The sequence below is a fragment of the Rhinopithecus roxellana genome, chromosome 11, assembly GCF_007565055.1.
Source record: "Rhinopithecus roxellana isolate Shanxi Qingling chromosome 11, ASM756505v1, whole genome shotgun sequence".
NCBI classification, from domain to species: domain Eukaryota; kingdom Metazoa; phylum Chordata; class Mammalia; order Primates; family Cercopithecidae; genus Rhinopithecus; species Rhinopithecus roxellana.
This window is the reverse complement of record NC_044559.1, coordinates 26,305,839-26,325,335: the sequence shown is the minus strand read 5'-3', so window position 1 is coordinate 26,325,335 and position 19,497 is coordinate 26,305,839. Positions and strand designations below refer to the sequence as shown.

Below are 19,497 nucleotides of genomic sequence, written 5' to 3'. Positions count from 1 at the left end.
TTTCTCCTTCCTGGGAACAGTTCTATTTACTCTTCCTTGAGGTGCCATGTGGACTGTGTTGGTTGGTCTCCAGCTAGGAGGTGGCACTTGGAAAAGAGCACCATCTGGGGTGGTAGCAGGGGGATTTGAGCTTGCCCTAAGTTGTCCAGGGAAAGTGGTTTCTCAGGCAATGAGGGATGGGATGGAGGCGGGAGCTATGAAGCTCCTAAAAGTGTATCTTTCTGTTAAGCTACCAGGGGGGTGGAGGGGTACCACCAATGAGTTCAGGGTTATGTGGGTCTGTACTCTGAGTCTCCTTGGATGAGGCAGGCTGCAACCCTTGTGAGGCCCAAAAGGTTGTTCTCAGGCTGCTGGGGTAATGTTCCAGTGGGGAGTTTCACTGCCTCTGCTGCAGAGCAGAATTCACAAAGGGAGTGGGAAGTAGTGGGTGGCAGTGAGTCTCACCCAGCACCCATGGAGTTGGCAAGGCAGTTTTCATTCCTTTCATTCCTGTAATGCTCTGCTAACAGTGCCAGATTTATATCCAGGCAATCTGTGCACAAAACTCAGACCAGCCCCAGGTCATCAACTTTCCCATAGAGATAATAACCATGGCTTTCAGGCCACGTCCCTCCAGGTCTGCCCACAAGGCTGGATACCCGGCTTCTGCACTCATATCTGCAATGCACTTCCAGCTCTCCCATGTGGGTTCTGCTCAAGGGCACGTGTCCCCACTCGAGATTATATCACAAAATTCAGTTGGGAGCTTCTTTTACCCTGTGACCCCTCTCTGAGCTCATTAGCTGACTTCGCCAAGGGCTCCTGTGACAGGTAGTCAGGAATGGCTTCCCTGAGTTCACACTGAAGACTGGGAATGCCTGCAAGGCACTTCCTGCTGCTGCTTCTGTTTGTATATTTCACTTGCTCCCTAAATCCATTCCTGCTCTACAGAGGATTAAAGCCTTCTCTTGTGGCCTGAATTTCCAGATTCCCAGTGGGGATGTGTGCTCTGGAGTGCACTGTCTCCCCTCCCAAGGTGGGGATGTGACGTTTTTTGCTTGTTTCATGGAGTAAGCTGGTCCCTGCTTCTTCTTCAAAGTGTATGTAAATTTTTTTGTTGTTGATTTTCTGTTAAGTTCCTGCATCGGTTCTTGCAAAAAAATTCACAGTGTAAATCTCTACACACTCATCTGTCCTTCCAAGTGGGAGACGCATGCCAACACTGCCTCCCATCTGCCATGTGGTACTTTTCTCCATTTTCTTAGTTCTCCATGAGATCTCTTGATTGGCATCTGTTACCTTTTGCTGCCTCCTGTACTTGTTTTTCATTTGTGTTATCTCTGATTTCTTTGAGTAGCTTTTAAAATTTTTCTTGTAGAGATCTTTCCCCATACTTAGCTATATTCCTAAGTATGATGTTCATTTACTATTCCAACAATCCTAGGGTACTTAAGATTTAAGCTACATTTACAATGCAAGTGTTCTGTAAATAATCAAGAAAGCCTAGATATTTCAGCCACATCTCCTTAAATAATGGTTTACTGAATATTTTAAGCCCACTGTTAAGAAGTCCTGCTCAGCATAAGAAAATCAGTTTTTTGAAAACAGGACTGCCTTTTGGCCATGTACCTAATCAACCAATAGCTTTCTTACAGAGAGGTTGAAAGAGATTACTGTGTTTCCATGCCTGATAACACAACATGCATTCTGTTTCCCACGGATCATAGAGTAATTTCGATGTTCTTGTTTTGTGGTTCAGGAAATAAATTTCATAAGTCTACGGCTACTATAGTGATTGGTCTGAAGAATCTGGGCAAAAAAATTGAAAATCTTCCGGAAAAGATTTACTATTCTAGATGCCATTAAAAATATTCATGATTCATGACAGGAGGGCAAAACATTAACTGCAACGGGAGTTTGGAGAAGTGAATTCAACCCTCCTGGATGACTTGAAGGAATGCAAGATGCAGCGGAGAAAGTAATTTCAGATGTGGTGGAAATAGCAAGGGGACTAGTATTCAAATCGGAGCTTGAATGTTACTGAATGCCTGCAATCTCATGATGTAATGTGAACAAATGAGAACTGCTTCTTATGGATGAGCAAGAAAAGTGGTTTGGTGAAATGGATTCCATTTCTTAGGAAAATGTTGTAAACATTGTTGGAATGTGCAGCAAAGCATTTAGAATATTACAGAAGCATAGTTGATAAAGCCATGACAGTGTTTCAGAGAATTATCTCTAATGCTATCATGTCCCCACAATGACAGAGTTGCCTAACAAAGCTATACTCAGAAGATAGTCCAGTTGTTATGCAACACGTGACTGTCATTGGTGACAGGAAGGAATCACTTGTGGCATTTTCAGTGTTTTCTGATTAGGTTTATAGCTTTCTATCCTTCATGTCCACCATTACCATTTTGAGAGGTTGCGTGATTTTTTAATGACGTTTGGATTCCCTTCTGATTTGCTCTTGCATATATTCTACAATTATTCTTTTTATGATTGCTGTGGAGATAAGAAAATCTTTATTAAGTTATAACAATTTTCCTTAAATCAATATGAATTTAACTTCAATTCTTTGTAAAAATCATCTACCTCCCCAGATTTTCTCCATTTCAAATAGTTTTGGTCAGTAATTACAGTTTCCTACAATGCATACATATTAACTTAGAATTATACTTATTTTCAGACATTTATATTTTAAATCTTGAAGAAAAATAATGGGTAGAATCCAGAGTTTCAAAAATACGTGTTTTTATATTTTACCATCTATTCACATTTACAAGAAGTCTTTATAACGCTCCATGGCTGTAAGTTACTATTTCCTTTCATTCAAACTGAATTCCTCCCTTCAGCATTTCTTTGAGAGAAAAAATAGTTAAATTAGTGAGTGGAGGTCCCTGTAAAATTTTCTTACATCGCAAGTGTCCCTGAAATCAGGTGTCTGACTTTATGAAATTCTGAGTAACTTTTTTTTTTAAACAATAAGAATTTTATAAAAATGGATGGTGAAGAACTGGAAAAAGCCCATAGCAGCTTTCGTATTTACAAATGACTGACCTAATGATTATTTCACATCTTGAAAACAGAGTTACACGTGCAAAAGCGATTTGAAATATGAAAGTTTGCTTAAGCCTTACACACTTGACTACTAAGTTTTAACAAAATGTCAATCTTATCTTGACAAAGACATCAATCAAGTTTATGAGATGAGAAATTATCATTCCTTAGACTCAGAAAATTAAGGTAGAACCCAATGACAGTGGTTTACATGAGGTTTATTTGAGACATGCTAAGTGTGAATGACCATTAGATGTTAATGTAGAAATGCAGAGTTCACATTGTGATCTTGCATTGAAGATTTGGAAGTAAAAGCTGAGCTAGAAATATTTTGGGGGGATTTCTCAGCCCAGAGGTGATATTTAATGCAGAGAATACGTAAGATCATCAACGGAATGACAGTAGGCCAAAAATAATTCAAAAAATTGGTGTAGGGTCCTCCAAAGTTTATGGCCTCCTCCAATTTTATAGGATAAGTAATTTACAGAAAAATTGTGAGCTGCAAAACTTGCTGGGATGCCTATCAGCTCTGAGACATGACTTGAGAAGGAATCTCTGACAGGGTTAACGTGGCTACCAGAGTAAGAATAGTGGAGGGTAAATGTTAGAAAGTGTGCCCAGGTTAAAAACCACTGTCCTTCTCTAAATGCTTTGATCATTAAGACATGAGATCATCCCAAGTTTACAAAAGTGTTGTCTGAAATGAAAATCATGTCTTCATGATTAGCTGATTTACTTAGTTCCCCTGAAAATTATGTATAAGAATGAAATGCCTTTGTAAGAGTTGTTCTTACAATTTACCAATGTTTGAAAACAGTGTGCTGTTTTACATACCCAGTTTCCAAAAGAAGTGTGAAGTCTTGGAACACTTGATTTATTAGATGTATTATTTCCCATTTTAATCTTGAGTGCAATACATAATGGTTTTGGAATATTTTTGTTTTATACTTGTAACCATGCCTTGTTTAAAGCATAAAACATTTAAACAATTGAATATAACAAATGAACAGTACATTTTTACAATCTAAGAATATTTTCCAAATATGAAGTAGTTAGGGAAATGTGATTAGTCAATGATGTCTTTGATGTCCTGCCCTACCACAGACTAATAGGGTCAACACTGTGACTGGGCACACGTCAAAGATTCACGCCTGACGCTCAGCTGTGGGGTTTGTTAAAACATCGTGGAAAGTTTCTTTTGATGAACAAGATATAATGATCAGAAAAAAAAAGGGTGCTGATATGTTTTTCCAACCAGAGATGTACTCGACTCTCTCTTATTTAACCTCCTCATACCTGACTTCTAATCACTTTGCCTAGTGGGTGCCCTTCCACCTCCCTAATGCCCCCTCTCACAGGGATGCCTCCTCCCAAGCTCCAGAAACTCTGACCCTCACACTGCTGGAGGGAGCCCATGAATTGCTGGTCAATATCGCTCACCCTCTAGACTCCATGCTGCCTGTGCTTCTTCCAACAACAGCTAGAGAGGCACTGACTGATAAACACCTGTCACCTGCCCCTTTCCCAGAGGGTGAACCTCCATCCACTCCCACTGCAGAAATGAATCTTAAATGGTTGATTTCACTTTCCAATTCTGGCCCTAAACGTATAGGCAAATCACAATTTTGGGTCACTAGTGTGTCAGAAGGAAAGAAAACATAGAAGTAATGGAGACCAAAGTAGGTGAAGAATCTTTAGGAGAGAACATTTAATTTTTTCAAAATGAGAAAAAAATTATTGTCTTTCTTTTCTGGCTGATGGGCTTAGCTGTAGCTTGATGAAGTGGCCAAGCAGGAGAGATTTAACCAGAGGCGATGTGTCCAGTCACCAGCATGGAGACATCTTCTGTGTCACCATCCACATGTAGGGCCTTTTGGGAGACCTCATGCAATGCCCTCCATGTTAATATTCATCAGAAAATGGATAATCAGGGGAGTCAGCCAAACTGGAAAGAGAAAAAAGTGCACACTCTGAATGGCAATGACTCCGCTACTAGCAGATAGCACAGTGATTTCTAGGAAACCTCCACTAGTGTAGATGTTAAGAAGTTCATTTTCTGACTGCTCTAGAATCTGTGTTTCTTAGTTTAATGAACATGACTTTATTATATCTGTATTTTCAAAATAAAGAATCATTTAATTCTATTCCTCTGCCTGGAACTGAACACATAAAACACACACAGTCAAATGTTCAAACATATTTCTCTACATCTGTCAACAGAGCAAAGAGATATTCTGACATTTTCTATTTCAAATTCTCAGTAAAAACAGGAACTCATTCTGCCTTACCGTGAAGAGGAATAAGCAAGACATACGATCATCACTAACAGACAATTTTGAGTGTAACTATTATACTGGTAGCAATTATACTTTATTTTATTTCTATGCATCTTACCTACTACCTGCCTATCATATGCAACACACTTGGTTAGATTCACAAATGTAAATTGTTGTTTTTGATATAGGTTCCAATAGCCAAAGAGCTACAATGCAGCAACCATTTTATAGGTTGAAGTAACCCAAAATATACAGACATAGATAAATGACTGCTCGCATGGACAGTTACAACTTGTTAATTAGGGGATTGAGCCTATCCTTTGTGATTACACCAAGAGCAAACACTAGGAAGCTGGCAAGTGGTTTACTCCAGACCATATTTGAGTTCTCCGAAATAGCACTAGTGATTGATTTTATGATCCCAGAAAATATTAATTGGTTGTAAAATTTTCTAATGCTTGCCACTTTTCCTTTTCTTTTTATCATTTCCTTTTTCATTTTGTATTTTCCTCTAAATCAATAAAATACTAGTAATAATATCTACAAATTTTGGGTACTTATGATTTGCCATTATGTTTGTTTTATTCACACATTATCTCATCATCTCTATTACTTGTTAAAATCTCCACTGCCATCAGGAACATAACTTATTTTTTTCCCTCATTTTGTGAGTAGCCTTCTATGAATCCTAGAACCTTAGAACATAGAGGAACAGTAAACGTCTGTTATTGGTCATAAATTATCTCCAACAATGCTGCTTTTGCATCTACACTCTTCATTTGATTTCAAAATTTCTTTATTCTCTGCACTGAGATCTCCATATTGTAGAACATCAAGGCCAAGTGCTCCTATTTGCTCCACTAAGACTGACTTGTGGAGGCAAATGCGGTGTTTGGGTCATGGGAAAACATGCAAAGAAAGGCACAAAAAAGGTTTGAAATGATTAAAAATACTTAATTGACAGGATCTAGCAAGCAATTCCACGTGAAGTAGGTGGGAATTGGAACCTGGCCCACAAGGTTGATGGAACTCCCTTTGATCTGGTAAGATATTTAGCAGGTTGGGAAGAGCAACATATAAGCACAAATTTGGAAACATCTAATATGACCACATGGGCAATATCCGCAGTATGTACACGAGACAGTAGTACAAACGGCACCCTACATGGAAGGTGCAGATTCAGCAATGATCTTGGCTGCTCTGGAGAGTTCCAGGGAGTCATGAGAGCAGAGGGACAGGTTGACCACACTGACCCGGGCCTCTCTCCCTGCCAGAGAACAGGGCTCTGGAGTGAATCCATGAGGAGAGGTCCAGAAAGTTCCTGTCTCACCTCTGTCTCACATTGGCCTCTGTGCCCCTGGTGTGGAGGTCACTCTCAACACCCATGCTAACATTCCTCCTCTGAAAATAAATTAGGACACCCATCACCAAAATTACTTACATAACAGGGGTCAAATATCGTATATTTCTGTCTAGGTCATCTATGGCTTTCATGTCCTCTGAAGTCAACTGGAATTCAAACACCTATCAAAGTAATAGAAAACTTTAATTATTTTTAGATTACATCATTGCCAACTGGGAACCACCAAGTACGTCAGACAGTAGGGTGCAGAGACAGTACTTCAAAGATCGATAACATTTCCAAAATTTATGAAAGACCTCTCTAAACACTCAAGGGGTCAGTGAAAACCAGACGAAGAGTAAGCAGAAATCCATTCCGAGATAAAAGTATTTTGAAACTGCACAACACTGCAGACAAAGAGAATATCTCAAAAGATGCTGAAGAAGAAACAGAGCTGACATTGTGCCCACATGATAGGGTCATGTACCTAGAAGACCCACAAGAATCTAGAGGCAAATTTTGTAATGTCTAGCCTAATTTAGTAGGTTTGATGAATAATGTTGAATATCTCTCTCTCCAATGCACAGGTATAATAGGAAAAATTAGTTTTCAACATGACTCAGGCCTATAATTGACTAAATATTAATGATTTCACATTAAAAAAGCATGGGTACTCACTGCATAAATTTGGGAGACTCTAAATATCAAAAAGATGTCACTCTTTCTAATACATTAAATCAAATAAGCATATAAATCAATAGGGAAACTGAAGGAATAATACAGAAAATGAGAGAAAGAGTAAAAAATAACCGCAATGTAACACTTGATGAATCTAGGTAAGAGGATGTGTTGCATTATTCTTTTAATATTTCTATTAACATTTCTAATATTGGAAAATCCACAAAACAAAATGAAAAGTTATCAAAAACTATTATAATGATCAGTAATGGAGAAAGTTATGAAATTAATGTTATATTTATTAAAATACCATTTATTAATAAGTGGGAAATTAATATTATGATCATGGATTGGAAATCTCCATATTGTCAAAGATTTCGTTCTCTCCACCTTGATCTGCAGGCTTATTACAATGTCAAGAAGAGACTAAAACATTTATTTGCTTGTGGAAGTTAATGAGATGATTCAAAATTTTCAATAACACATTAGTCAAGAATAGCTAAGATATTATTAAATAAATGAAGAAGTTAGAAAAATATTTGTAACATATTGGAAGTGAAACTTACTTCTTAACATCATAGTACAGAAAAGTAAATAAGTTAATTGAAGAGGGAAGAGAGGCCAGATAATTGTTCATGGAAATTTCATATACGTTACAGGTAAAAAATCAAGTTATGTGAGCAAATGTGAACTTTTCAATAAATGCTGGTGGGAAATTTTGCTAAAAATTCAAAAATTAGGTATGCATGTTTGGATCCTTATTTCATATAGTATTTAAAAAGTCAGTCCCATTCGAATTAACCAAATTTATAAGGAAAGAATATTAATAATTTTGTAAGATAACAGTAAAATATTGTGATAGTCCCAATATAGGATAAGACACAAAATTCACCAACCACAAGAAAGAGGCATGAAAAATGAGTCTCCATGAAGGATAGAAACTTCTGTCTGTGAAAACATAACCACAGAGAATATGACAACACAGGTAAAATTTGGAAGACGTTATTTCAAGAATACATTCAAGTCTCTAAAGAATTAATATCCAGAATAAATACATATATATGTGGTTTCTAATTAATTTAACATATGTAACACATATGTCATATATATATCTATGTATACTAGATGAATTAAAGAACATACACACATATATAAATACTGATAATTTCCACAGTCTTTCATAACATTTCCTTTTTGTTTTGTCAGTTTTCTAATGTCTAAAAATATTTTTAAAATCATATAGTGAATGCCATTACCTAGATTCATCTATTGTTTCATTGTCATTTTTTACTTTCTTTCTCATGCTCTGTGTCATTATTTCAGAGTATCCTATGGATTTCTACACTGATTTTACTTAAGGTTTTAGAAAATAGTGACATATACATATATGTGATATATGTCATATATACGACATAGGATTTACAATATATATATACCATATATGATGCATATTTCATGTATCTATATATAACTAATGAGAAAACAAACATACATATGTATGTATTTGGATATTCATTAGAGACTTGGATGTATTCTTGAGAATATATGAAATAATACATCAATTTACATATATTTGTATTCATACATATACTTATTAATATATTATTTCACACATATCATATAACTGATAGATTAATTAGGAACATGCCCTCTAACAATCACATGTCCCTGTATCCACTTGCTTGCTTATATGAATTTCCAGCTCCTTCCAATAAGAGGTGGTGTGTATTTCCTCACCCCTTGAGTCTGAACTATCCTATAACTTGCATTAGGTGATAGAATTTCCCAGAAGCAATGGTTGGCAGCTCTGAGCCTAGACATGAAAAGGCTTTGCACGTGTCCACTTACTGCCTTAGGGTCGTGCCCAGTTCTGTGACGAACCCTGGGCTGGATGGCTGGAGGATAAAGAACTGCATGGGAGAGGGGGGCGCTCAGACAGTTGCCCCATGGACATCCTGAAGCAGAGCTGCCTCACTGCTGTGCACACACATGAGAGCCCGGCCAGGAACAGAAGGACTGGACTGAGTTCAGGCTGAGCCCAGGCTAATTTTCTAACCATGGAATCTTGAGCTCAACAAATGCTTTTGCATTAAGCCTTTGTGTTAACTGGGTTTGGCTTATAACCTTAGATGTTGGAATAAATATGGTCTCCTACACATAAAAATAAAGACGAACAACCACCTCATAAAAAAAAAAAGGCAGAGTTAAACAAACAATTCACAAAGACAAAATTCTAAGAGAATAAATATAAGGAATTTATACTACATAAATAACCAAAAAAAATTCACGATGATTTGGAGACTAAAAAACATCTAATCAAACACCTCATTATAGAAAATAAAGAAAAGGACATATCCCTAGCAGAGGGATATGGATATCACTGAGTTAACGCTAATTCAAATCTCTGGTTTTGATCCCATCCTATTTCTCTCCACCTGTGTTGCCTCTCCTGTGCCAGAGTAGAAGAAATCCTTATGACGTACACAAAGAATTCATGCATAGGAAATACAGGGAAATGGAGCTGGCCCAAGGGTGTCCCGAGAGCCTTACAAGAAGCACACGTGTGAAGGACACTGTGCAGCAGTCCTGAGGCCCACAGCCCGGCTCCTCACCTTCATGTTCTCCCTGATTCGCTGCTCATTGTAGCTCTTGGCCAGGACCACAACGCCACGCTGCAGCTGGTAGCGCAGGGCAATCAGGGCTGGGGTTCGCTTGTACTTTTTTGCCAAGGCACAAAGGACTGGGTCCTTCAAGAGAACCGGGGAGTTCTGGTCAACCCTGGAAGGAAAGGCAGAAATGCTGAAGTCCTGAGGCTGGGGATACAGTTTGTTAGGCGGCTCCCTAAACAGACTAAGGCGTCCACTCTGCACCAGAGCTTCTCAAGTGAGGCCCCTGAACAGCAGCCTCAACATCAGCTGGGATCTTGTCAGAAATGCAAATTCTTCCCTCACCCCAAGTCAGCTGTGAGTGAACTCCAGGAAACAGCATGATCTGATTCATTATTTTTTTTAGCAAACCAGTGTTTTAAGTAAACTTCCTGTATCTCTTACTACCATTGTTCTTCTCGATGGGATCCCAGAGCACTATAGGCCACCAGAACAATGTCTTTTGACTTGCAGAAATCCAGCAGTTTTCTCTGGTTGAGGTAAGGATGACATTCCACCTGCAAATGAGCAAGATGGAAAAGCATCAGATAATCCAAAAGTTGTATTAATATTAAAATCACCAAAGTAAAAGAAGCTGTATAATGTAGAGCACTAAATTTGAACAGAGAGTATTTGCCAAAAAATGATGTTTTACATACAACTTAATTTTATATCCCTCTCTCCTAAGAAAATCGAAATGCTATTTCTGAGCAAAAGCAACCTCTACGAACCCTATCCTGGTTTCTCAATAATTCCGACCACTAGAAGGAGACATGGCCAATTTCAGAGCTGGGATGAAGTAAGATTCTTTGAGCCTTAGGCATCAAATTGTGCCAGAAATCAAGAATTTGGTCAAAGACTCATGAAAGCATGTCTAAAAGAAAAAAGAACTGATTTCTTAATTGACACCAAAAATGCATACATATATATGAATGTTTTCTAATTCATCTGACATATAACATACATATCATATATGCCATCTATGATATATATATATAATAGATGAACTAGAAAATATACATATACACATAAATACTGATAACTTTCATAGTCTTTCATTACTTTTCCTTTTTGTATGATGGATTTGTATGGTGACATCCCAAATGTCACCAGTGGGTTTCCTATGAAACGAGTGCTTTGTCTTTTATACTTGCCCTCATGAGTCTTTGATCAAATTCTTCTTTTAGATAGATAGATAGATAGATAGATAGATAGATAGATAGATAGATAGATAGATATACTGAATAGATGTGAGCATTAAAAATAAGTAAAATGAATTAAAAATCATAGCACAAAAATCCGTGAGTCTATAGTAATTAGTGCGAGAATGAAAAAATGAACAACAACATTTGTCTACTCTGATAGTGGTCATTACAGTAATTACATTCACAATACATTGCTAATTGAAGGAAGAAGTTAATTTTTACCCTGACTTAGAGGAATAATAGTATATTATTTTTACTTGCTGAGAAATTACTTTTAGTTAAATGTCAGGTAAGAATAGTTAAACAAGTGGTTGAAATGATTATGTAAAAACACCAAGGAAATAATAAATAAGAAATAACAAAGAAGAAAACAGAAATACAGTACAAAAAAGTTCAAATCACTGATGTATACTCAATCATATGTGAAAATGCGTCATGGGAATATGACTACTTCTGTTGAGAATTAGCTCCCAGCAGATTACTAGTAATTGTTCAAGAGAAAACATGTATTAAAACAATAGATGTGACCATTGTTACATTAACCACATTTTTAAAACTAGCTTCACCAATAGTGGGGCAATCTGTGACTGTATGCAGTCTAGTGTGGGGCGGTTTGAAAAACACGGCATGATAAAAACATTTTCTTGCCCCAAAGATTTAAATCAATGTAATAAAATACTCACATCTAACTTTTAATTTACAGAAACTTTCAATAACTGGGAAAAACAAGTTAACTGATATCAAAATACAACAATATAAAAACAATTGAATTCTAGTTAAAAAAAGAAGAGCCACAAAAGACATTTTGATTAAACAATGGAAAATTCAAATATGGACTGGATACCAAATGACATGAGGGCACTGTAGATGATGTTCTTAGATACAGTAATGACACTGTAACTGGGAGAATATCTTCATTCCTGTGACATGCTTGGAGAGGTCTCCAGGGGTCAATTGGCATCTTTACAATTTACTTTGAAGAGGTTCTAGAAACATTATATGTATTTATGCAGATATACCCCATATAACGTTGCAAAATGTTAGTAATTTTGAATACAAATGGTAACATAGGTCTCCAGTATTATATTTACCAAATTTTTGGAAAGTTTGAAAATTGCCATAATAAAAATTGGGGAACTACTAATATTAAAATAACATTAATTTCTCAATGCTTTCATTAAATTATCATAGCACCATATCACTATACCAAATTCATAAATTGTATGCATTTATGTATTTCCACTGTTGATCTTTACTCATTGACTCTAAGTTTTTAAAAATGAAATAAAACAAAAAAGTGTAAGTTACTGGGAAAGGTGTAGTGACTTTAATGCTGAAATGTGTATAACATTTGGGGGCAGTCAATTTGATCAAAGAGGCCTAGAATCAACAATCAGAGCTCAGGGATAAGGTGGAATTATCTCTAGGCTATGAAAGAACCATGCATAGAATAGATGTGTTTAAGCAGCTGATTGCATGACAGACTCCAAAGAACAGCAGCCGACTAGGAGCGGGGCAGTCATTGGCCAGCTCGATGTTCTGCTAAATATTTCTCAGTGTTGATTTCATCCACTGTGAACAGATATCTCTGTAAACAGGTCATTTTCTCTTTCTACCATGGATGACCTTCATTGTCTGCAGATAATTTTTAGTGTATCTATGCCCTTGGTCAAGGAGTGTGAAAGCAGAGATACCAAGAGGCACTGAGACATCTGAACCCCATGGAAATCCCTAGTATTTCTCTTCTCTTGCTCTCACTCTCTCCTTATGTACTGCTCATTCCATCTTTTCATGGCTTCATATCTATGCACACTTCCATCCAAATCACCTTCACCCATCCACTCTTGGGTCATCTTTCATAGCTTAGGGGTAAGTCCACCTTTCCCTGAGACTAATTGGCAATCCTTGGCCTCCTTGATCAAACTGACTTTCCCTAAATATAACTCACAATTCAGCATCAAAGTTACAACACCTTTTCGTAAGACTTTCCTAAGCCGGGTAAAGTAAGAGCCCTCTATGCCCTTCGAAACAGAGGCTTTGCTCTCTAGAATCTTCTCTTTTACAAAGATCAGTGGGACTAAATGAATGGATACTTGGCAATAGGACAGAAAGAGGGGCATGAAGAGCAGAAAAGACAGGAGGCTGAGGGCGCTCACCTGGTTGCAGACAGGTTTGTACTTGAGCCCTGGCATATTGAGGATCATTTCCAGCTGCCTGCGGTTGAAGTTGGACACCCCGATGGACTTGGCCAATCCTGCATCTTTACATTTCTCCATGGCCTGGGAAAAAGGAATTGTGAGGTGTCATTTATGTAGTCGACTGAAGATCAAGATAAATGTAACGTAGAACTGTGAAAGCAACAACTGTGTAGATATGACAATCGACTAGCTAGCTGTGATTCTTAAAAGGGAGAAAATAAATGAGAAAATTGGGGAGGAAGATAGTGATTGCAAGAGTAAGGATTTCTGTTTCCTCCTTAGGAAACTGGAGAGTCTAGTGCACAGGCAAGGAAAGAAATCCCAGTTCTCCTTACCCCCAACTCTTCTCCTCCACTTCTCTCTTTTGTATGCCTGTCATTTCTTTTTCTTCACTGCTCACAAAACTACCTTTGTAAAACTCCTAAATTTTTGATCCAATGGTACATTTTCCATTCTTGTACTTGGAAGATAGGAACCAGATGTCTCCTATCTCATCTTTCTTATCTGTGCTCTCCTCCAAGCACTCACCTCCCACGTAGCACAGAGATCCACTGTGTCAAACAGTACTTTCCCATTTTCATCTTTGGGGATCATCTCCTCACCTGGCTGAAGTAGAAGCAGTCAATTTAGTGATGTCACAAATCAATTTCTCCACATAAATTTCCCCACACATAGCCATACTCTGAGGTACATTTAAGGACACTAATCCTCCGTGATGTAGGTGATGCAATGCTCCAGAGAGTGATACGTACAAAGTGTGCTACACATGAAGGTATAAGGAATGTCTTCAGGAGACAGGCTTCTTCTAATCTCTTATAACTATTATATGTATAAATAAATACCATCTTTCTTGTTGCTAATGGAGTGTCATCATTGACTTACATTACTTTCTTCTGCTCCTATAATTTTCTCTGTGGCAATACCTCTCTTCAACTGCAAAAGACCTTAATATTCAGGAATAATGGATATTACTTTTGACCCAGATGCTACTATCAGAGTTCTTTATCTCCCTGAACATATGATGTTCCATGGACAGGACCATGAACCAATCATGGTCAATGGAGGTGTTTTCAAGGCCAGTTTGGAAGTTGGGAGATGCACAGGAGCTCATGGTAGTGACCATGAGCCTGAAATTGCTCCAAAGTCATAAATACCACCAATGAAAAAGGTTGGAACAAATATTTAAAAAGCCTTTTGTAATAAAGCAGAGATAAGGATGGAGAAAGGATTTATTTTTAGAGATTTTATCAAATTCTTAATGTAGCCATGGCTTTGACTTTCATATCTAACTCACCCTTGCATTAACTAGCCTAAGGAGATTTCCATAACCTTAAAACAAAAGTTACGAATGACACAAGAATTCATCACTAAGCAAGAATAAAAACTCAATTTGAAAAGAGATGATGCAGAAGCAACAGTTTCTCATGAAGATTTGTAGTTTAAGAGACTCCAGGACTGAGTTCTTGCCCCTTGAAAGGAGTCAAGAGGATGGAAACTCATTGTGCACCCTATATGCAACAGCTTTTCTGGACACCACAACTTCATGAAACTCTGTGTCTGTGAACATTCCAAGAGGTGAACTCAGGAGTCATAACTAAGACCTTGTACCTTCAAGGAGATGATTGTCATTTCCTCAAGTTTTTAAAGCAGACGGTTTGAGGATTCTGTACTCTTTTCTTGTAGACATGCATCACGGAAGTACGGATTCAAAATGTATTCAATAGAAAGGGAATTAGGAGTTATGTTTAGGGCTCTTCTTCCATGTTATAATCCCTATGTCCTCCTAAGAAAATGCTTAGTTCAAATATCCATGAAAACAACATTTATGATGACAACAAAAGTGAAATCAATTTGATCACAAAGCTGCCTACCTTTAGAGACACTGGAAAATGAATAAGATAGAGGTCAACATAGTCCAATTGAAGATTTTTCAGTGACCTTTCCAAGGCTGGTCGGACCAACTCTGGTCGATGGGAATTGCTCCAAAGCTGCAGAGGTGAGAGAAAGGAAGTTGTGTAATGAAAACTTGAGCCAATTTTACTAGTTTGCTCGACCTAATATTTAGACATTTTCTACTACTTCAAAACTAATGACCACAGGCAAAATTATTCTCTCTCTTCTTGTGATGCCTTTTGTTCTGCCATATCCTGATGAACTTTGTAATATGTTGGATATATAGTTAGTACATATACTGAATGAAAGAGTGAAATTACTCCAAAGGTAGAAGTTGTTATCAAATCATAAGCATACCCATTATCTGAATTATCTTTGGTATGTTTTACAACTCATGTTAGTAGTGTAATTCATCAATTCAGCCCAATGGGCAAGAATAAGTATCTTTGTGGTTTAGAAACTGAGGAGGCAAATACAGTTTTTAATATGTTAACTTGGGCTGGACGCAATTTAAAACAATGTAGGTATCATTGTTTTATACGCACAGAGCTCTTTTACATTGCTTTCTCTCTCTCTTTCTGATCAATATGATAATGGAAACTCAGAATCCTAACAAATGTAAGAAATTCACCCAGGAGGTAAGACATAACAATTTGATTAAGGTTATCTCTGATTCTATAGTCTATGTTAAACCATATTGATCTGTGCTGACCTCAAAGAGTAAAGGGACTTCGAAGTCATGAGTTGGAACACTGCAAAGATGAGAAAGTCACCTTCATTTCCTGCTTTTGATTTTACTTTTCATACATGAATAATTGTGAATTAAGTGAAATGAATAAGCACAATTCACCCTCAACTGTGGATCCAGTCATAGAATTGCCACCTCCACACAATCATCATAAACACACGTGCACACAAGCTCATCATAGGCACAGTACCTTTGAAGTGTAGAATATGTCTTCTCTCTTCACACTGCCATCTGCAATCTTGCTTCGGATGGCCAATCCAACCTGCGCCTCATTATTATAAATATGTGCACAATCAACATGGCGGAACCCAACTTCTATCGCCAGTTTGGTGGCCTCTAGAGCTTTATCTTTAGGAACCTGGGGGAGCAACCAAAGGTAGTATTTTCTGACTGATGTGCCTGAGAGTTAGTTCAGGCACAAGCAGCAACGTTTACAAAAATCACCTTTTCCTCTTTTCTTGGATGAGTTCTGTCTATGGAATCATAAGTCCATCCCAGTCTGTCTGGGTCTTTCCTTGTTAGTAATAAAAGTTGGGCATAGCAGGAACTTCTGCAGTCCCAGAAAATCACTGCTTGACCAGTAGCTTAGAAGTATCCCTAAAACAACTTCAGGTTCAGTGATTTTTTGGCAAAATTAACAGGCTGCAACCTCTAGTTATAGATATAATCTTAATTATTTTTAGTATGGTGAAATTAACACGAGGAAATAGCCACATGGAAGGAATTATGAAGGAATGCAGTGTGAGCTCCTGTGATTCCTCTCCCACCCTGTTGCTGCACAGAACGCACTGACTTTATCCAGCATCATATTTTTTCAATGTATGTGAACTGTTGTCGACAAGAGATGCTCTCTACATGCTCCATTAATAAGATTTTGTCTGGGACTGCTTACGTTGACTCACTCTGCCTAGCACACCAACACTTCCAGTCCCCAAAAGAAAGCAGGTGCATAGAAACTCCGCAGTTTACATAAACTGTTACGTAGAACCACCACTCTTATCAGCTAGGAAATAGTTAGAAATCCACCTTATCTGATACCGGCAGGTTTATACTGGAAACAGGCCTGTCTATGGATAGCAGTCTATTACGTTAAGTCTTTTCTACCCAGCCTTTGGCCATTCTGTCTACATGACAGAACTAAATACTAGGAGTAGAGATATATACTCTAAGGATATTGATTTGTATATTCAAGAAATAGACTGCAGGGAGTAAGTGATTAGCAAAATGGGGTTCAGCTCCATAAATTCAAGGCAAGTCTTTTAGGAAACATATGATTGCAGTGAAATTTATAATTATTGACTTATTTAACAAATGTAGATACAGATTTGAAAGTATATCTTTTACATGACAAAAGCAGAAACAAAGCAAACTATTTTCCCATCTTGAAAGTATTTCTGAGGCTTTCTTTTTACCATGAAATTGCAAGGAACTACGTACAGGGTCTCACAGCCCACGCCTCATACCATCCTTGACCATTTCTTTGTTGTGCGAGCACTCAAAGGCTTACCAAAGCTGGAGCTTCAGTGGTGTTCTCATCTTTACTTCCTCTCCGTGACAATTTATATTAAAGTAAACCACTCCTGTCAATGGCCTTCAAAATGTCCCTTTGTAAATACTTATATCTTACAGATGAGAAATGCGAGACTCAAATTTTATATAACTAGTCCCTATTCACACACATTGTATTCCCACGACAGTCTTGAGATACAAGTTTTCCTCCAGTGTAGAAATAGCTAAGTCTAGAAAATAAAATCTATTCCATTAATTTTCTCGTCAGAGAAACAAGAAATTTCTCTGTTACAGTATTTTTATACAAATCTGACCCATATTAACAAAGACAAAGAATTTAAACTTCCCTTGTTAGGTTTTACTTTTTTTTTTCCCCTAAAATGAGGATATTTTATCGTTTCAGGTAATTTTCCCAGAGCTGAGAGTAGCACATGGGAAATTCTCTTTAGTCCAGCTCTAGTATTACAGTTGGGTGCTCAAGGCCGCCCAACAGAACAGTGATACTCTCCCAACAGATTTCATGCAATCCGTCTCCACTAACTTTTGCCATTAATATTCCTCTGAATTGTGTCTTCTTGGAAGAAGTAAATATCTGTTCAACTATACAAAGAATCAGAGAAACGACTCCCATTGCAATCAATCTTCAAGAGAGGGAGCAGGCAGGCCGTGTTCTTTCTGCTGAGTTTTATAGACTCTGACAAGCTGTGAAACAAACATAAACAGAAGACAAAGCAGTGCCCCAAATAAGCAGTAGGTGACCCTGTGACCAGACTGCATTGCGGAACAAAGACTGATGTTTAAAGGGGAGTCATGCAGAGTAACTTGGGAACACAAGCCCGATAACCTGGTCAGCTTCCACTTACTCTAGCTTCCACTTACTCTAGCTTCCACTTACTCTAGCTTTGCTCCTTTAAACTCTCAACACTAAAAACATTAGTATTACCTCTGCAGGCGCATAGGTGCCAAATCCCAGGACGGGCATGAAGTGACCATCATTCAGCTTCACACGCTGATGTTTCGAATCCATTTCTGTCACTGGCCTGGTTGGCAAATGTTTCTTTCTTCCTCCCTCACAGGCTATAAGAGCAATTAGCTGGCAACATCCCTGGACATACTGTCTGTGGGTTAACCAATGGCATGTGAGAGGAGGGACAGAGGCAGTCTTACACAGGCAGTGATAAAAATGGAATCCAATCCAACTTTTTCTTATCTAAGAAAATTCATAAGTAAATTATCAGGTGGGCATGATACACTCATTAATTTCTCTCAGAAGTATTTTTGCTGTTCCAAATCTCTCTATATATGATATAAATTATTCAAAGAGATTTGAGAACAAATGGTGACTTTACATAAGACTACAGAAAAGGAGCTACAAAGCTCTTTTTGGTTTGTGCCATGATGATGTTCCTTCTGTATCTTACAGCATTTGAAATGACTAGATTTCATTTTTCTCTCTCACACACACACAATTGAAAGGAACGACTAATGAGCATTTCTTTAAAATATTGCCCTCAATTAAAAATTAAAGTTTAAAATTTTAAAATGTGTTACTTTTTCATCAGCAAATTTATTGTTTCTTTCTTATTAGCCTTATGAGAGAAATATCCCTTCCTGATCAAGGTGCAGTCCTGATAAATTTGTAATCCTGATGTGGGTGTAAATAAAAAATAAAATTTGATGTGGTTTTATTGGAGGATTTCTTATTAACAGCTTTTGGACTTTGGATATAATTTGTAATGTGTAAACTGTGCCTTATCTTATTTGTCTTTTCCAGCCAGTTTTAAGAGTTACTATCAAAAAGTAACAAGCCAAAAACCTGGTAACTATTAGATATACTTTATAATATTGTTAAACTTATTCATAAGGAAAAACTGGTAACTAATGACGTATAAACTGGTGAATAATCCTCACATGGGATAATTTTCACCTCATTCTCCTTTTGCAGGGCAGGTTAGAACATGAAT

At 37.5% G+C, this 19,497-nt stretch overlaps 1 protein-coding gene across 2 annotated transcripts; it reads right to left on the bottom strand.

Moving 5' to 3' along the window:
- Positions 1–4,719: 4,719 nt before the first annotated feature.
- LOC104678925 (aldo-keto reductase family 1 member C1 homolog) lies at positions 4,720–18,736 on the bottom strand. 2 transcript variants are annotated; one of them, XM_010384334.2, is made up of 9 exons: positions 18,477–18,736; positions 16,215–16,382; positions 15,255–15,371; positions 13,912–13,989; positions 13,342–13,464; positions 10,389–10,498; positions 9,948–10,113; positions 6,757–6,839; positions 4,720–4,984 (listed from the first exon to the last, which is right to left on the bottom strand). In XM_010384334.2, exons 1-9 carry the CDS (start codon positions 18,558–18,560, stop codon positions 4,942–4,944), a joined length of 972 nt encoding a protein of 323 aa, XP_010382636.1. In that variant the 5' UTR covers positions 18,561–18,736; the 3' UTR covers positions 4,720–4,941. The 2 variants fall into 2 exon arrangements, with proteins under 2 accessions (XP_010382636.1, XP_010382637.1); XM_010384335.2 differs by lacking the exon at positions 13,912–13,989.
- Between the last annotated feature and the right edge of the window lie 761 nt (positions 18,737–19,497).

Excerpts from the sequence above, each read along its gene's own strand:
- LOC104678925 (XM_010384334.2), bottom strand. The coding sequence starts at position 18,560 with ATGGATTCGAAACATCAGCGTGTGAAGCTGAATGATGGTCACTTCATG. Across the intron at positions 15,372-16,214 it reads ACATATTCTACACTTCAAAG|CTTTGGAGCAATTCCCATCG; the intron begins GTACTGTGCCTA and ends TCACCTCTGCAG. Across the intron at positions 4,985-6,756 it reads CGATATTTGACCCCTGTTAT|TTTGGCTGACTCCCCTGATT; the intron begins GTAAGTAATTTT and ends TTCTCTTTCCAG.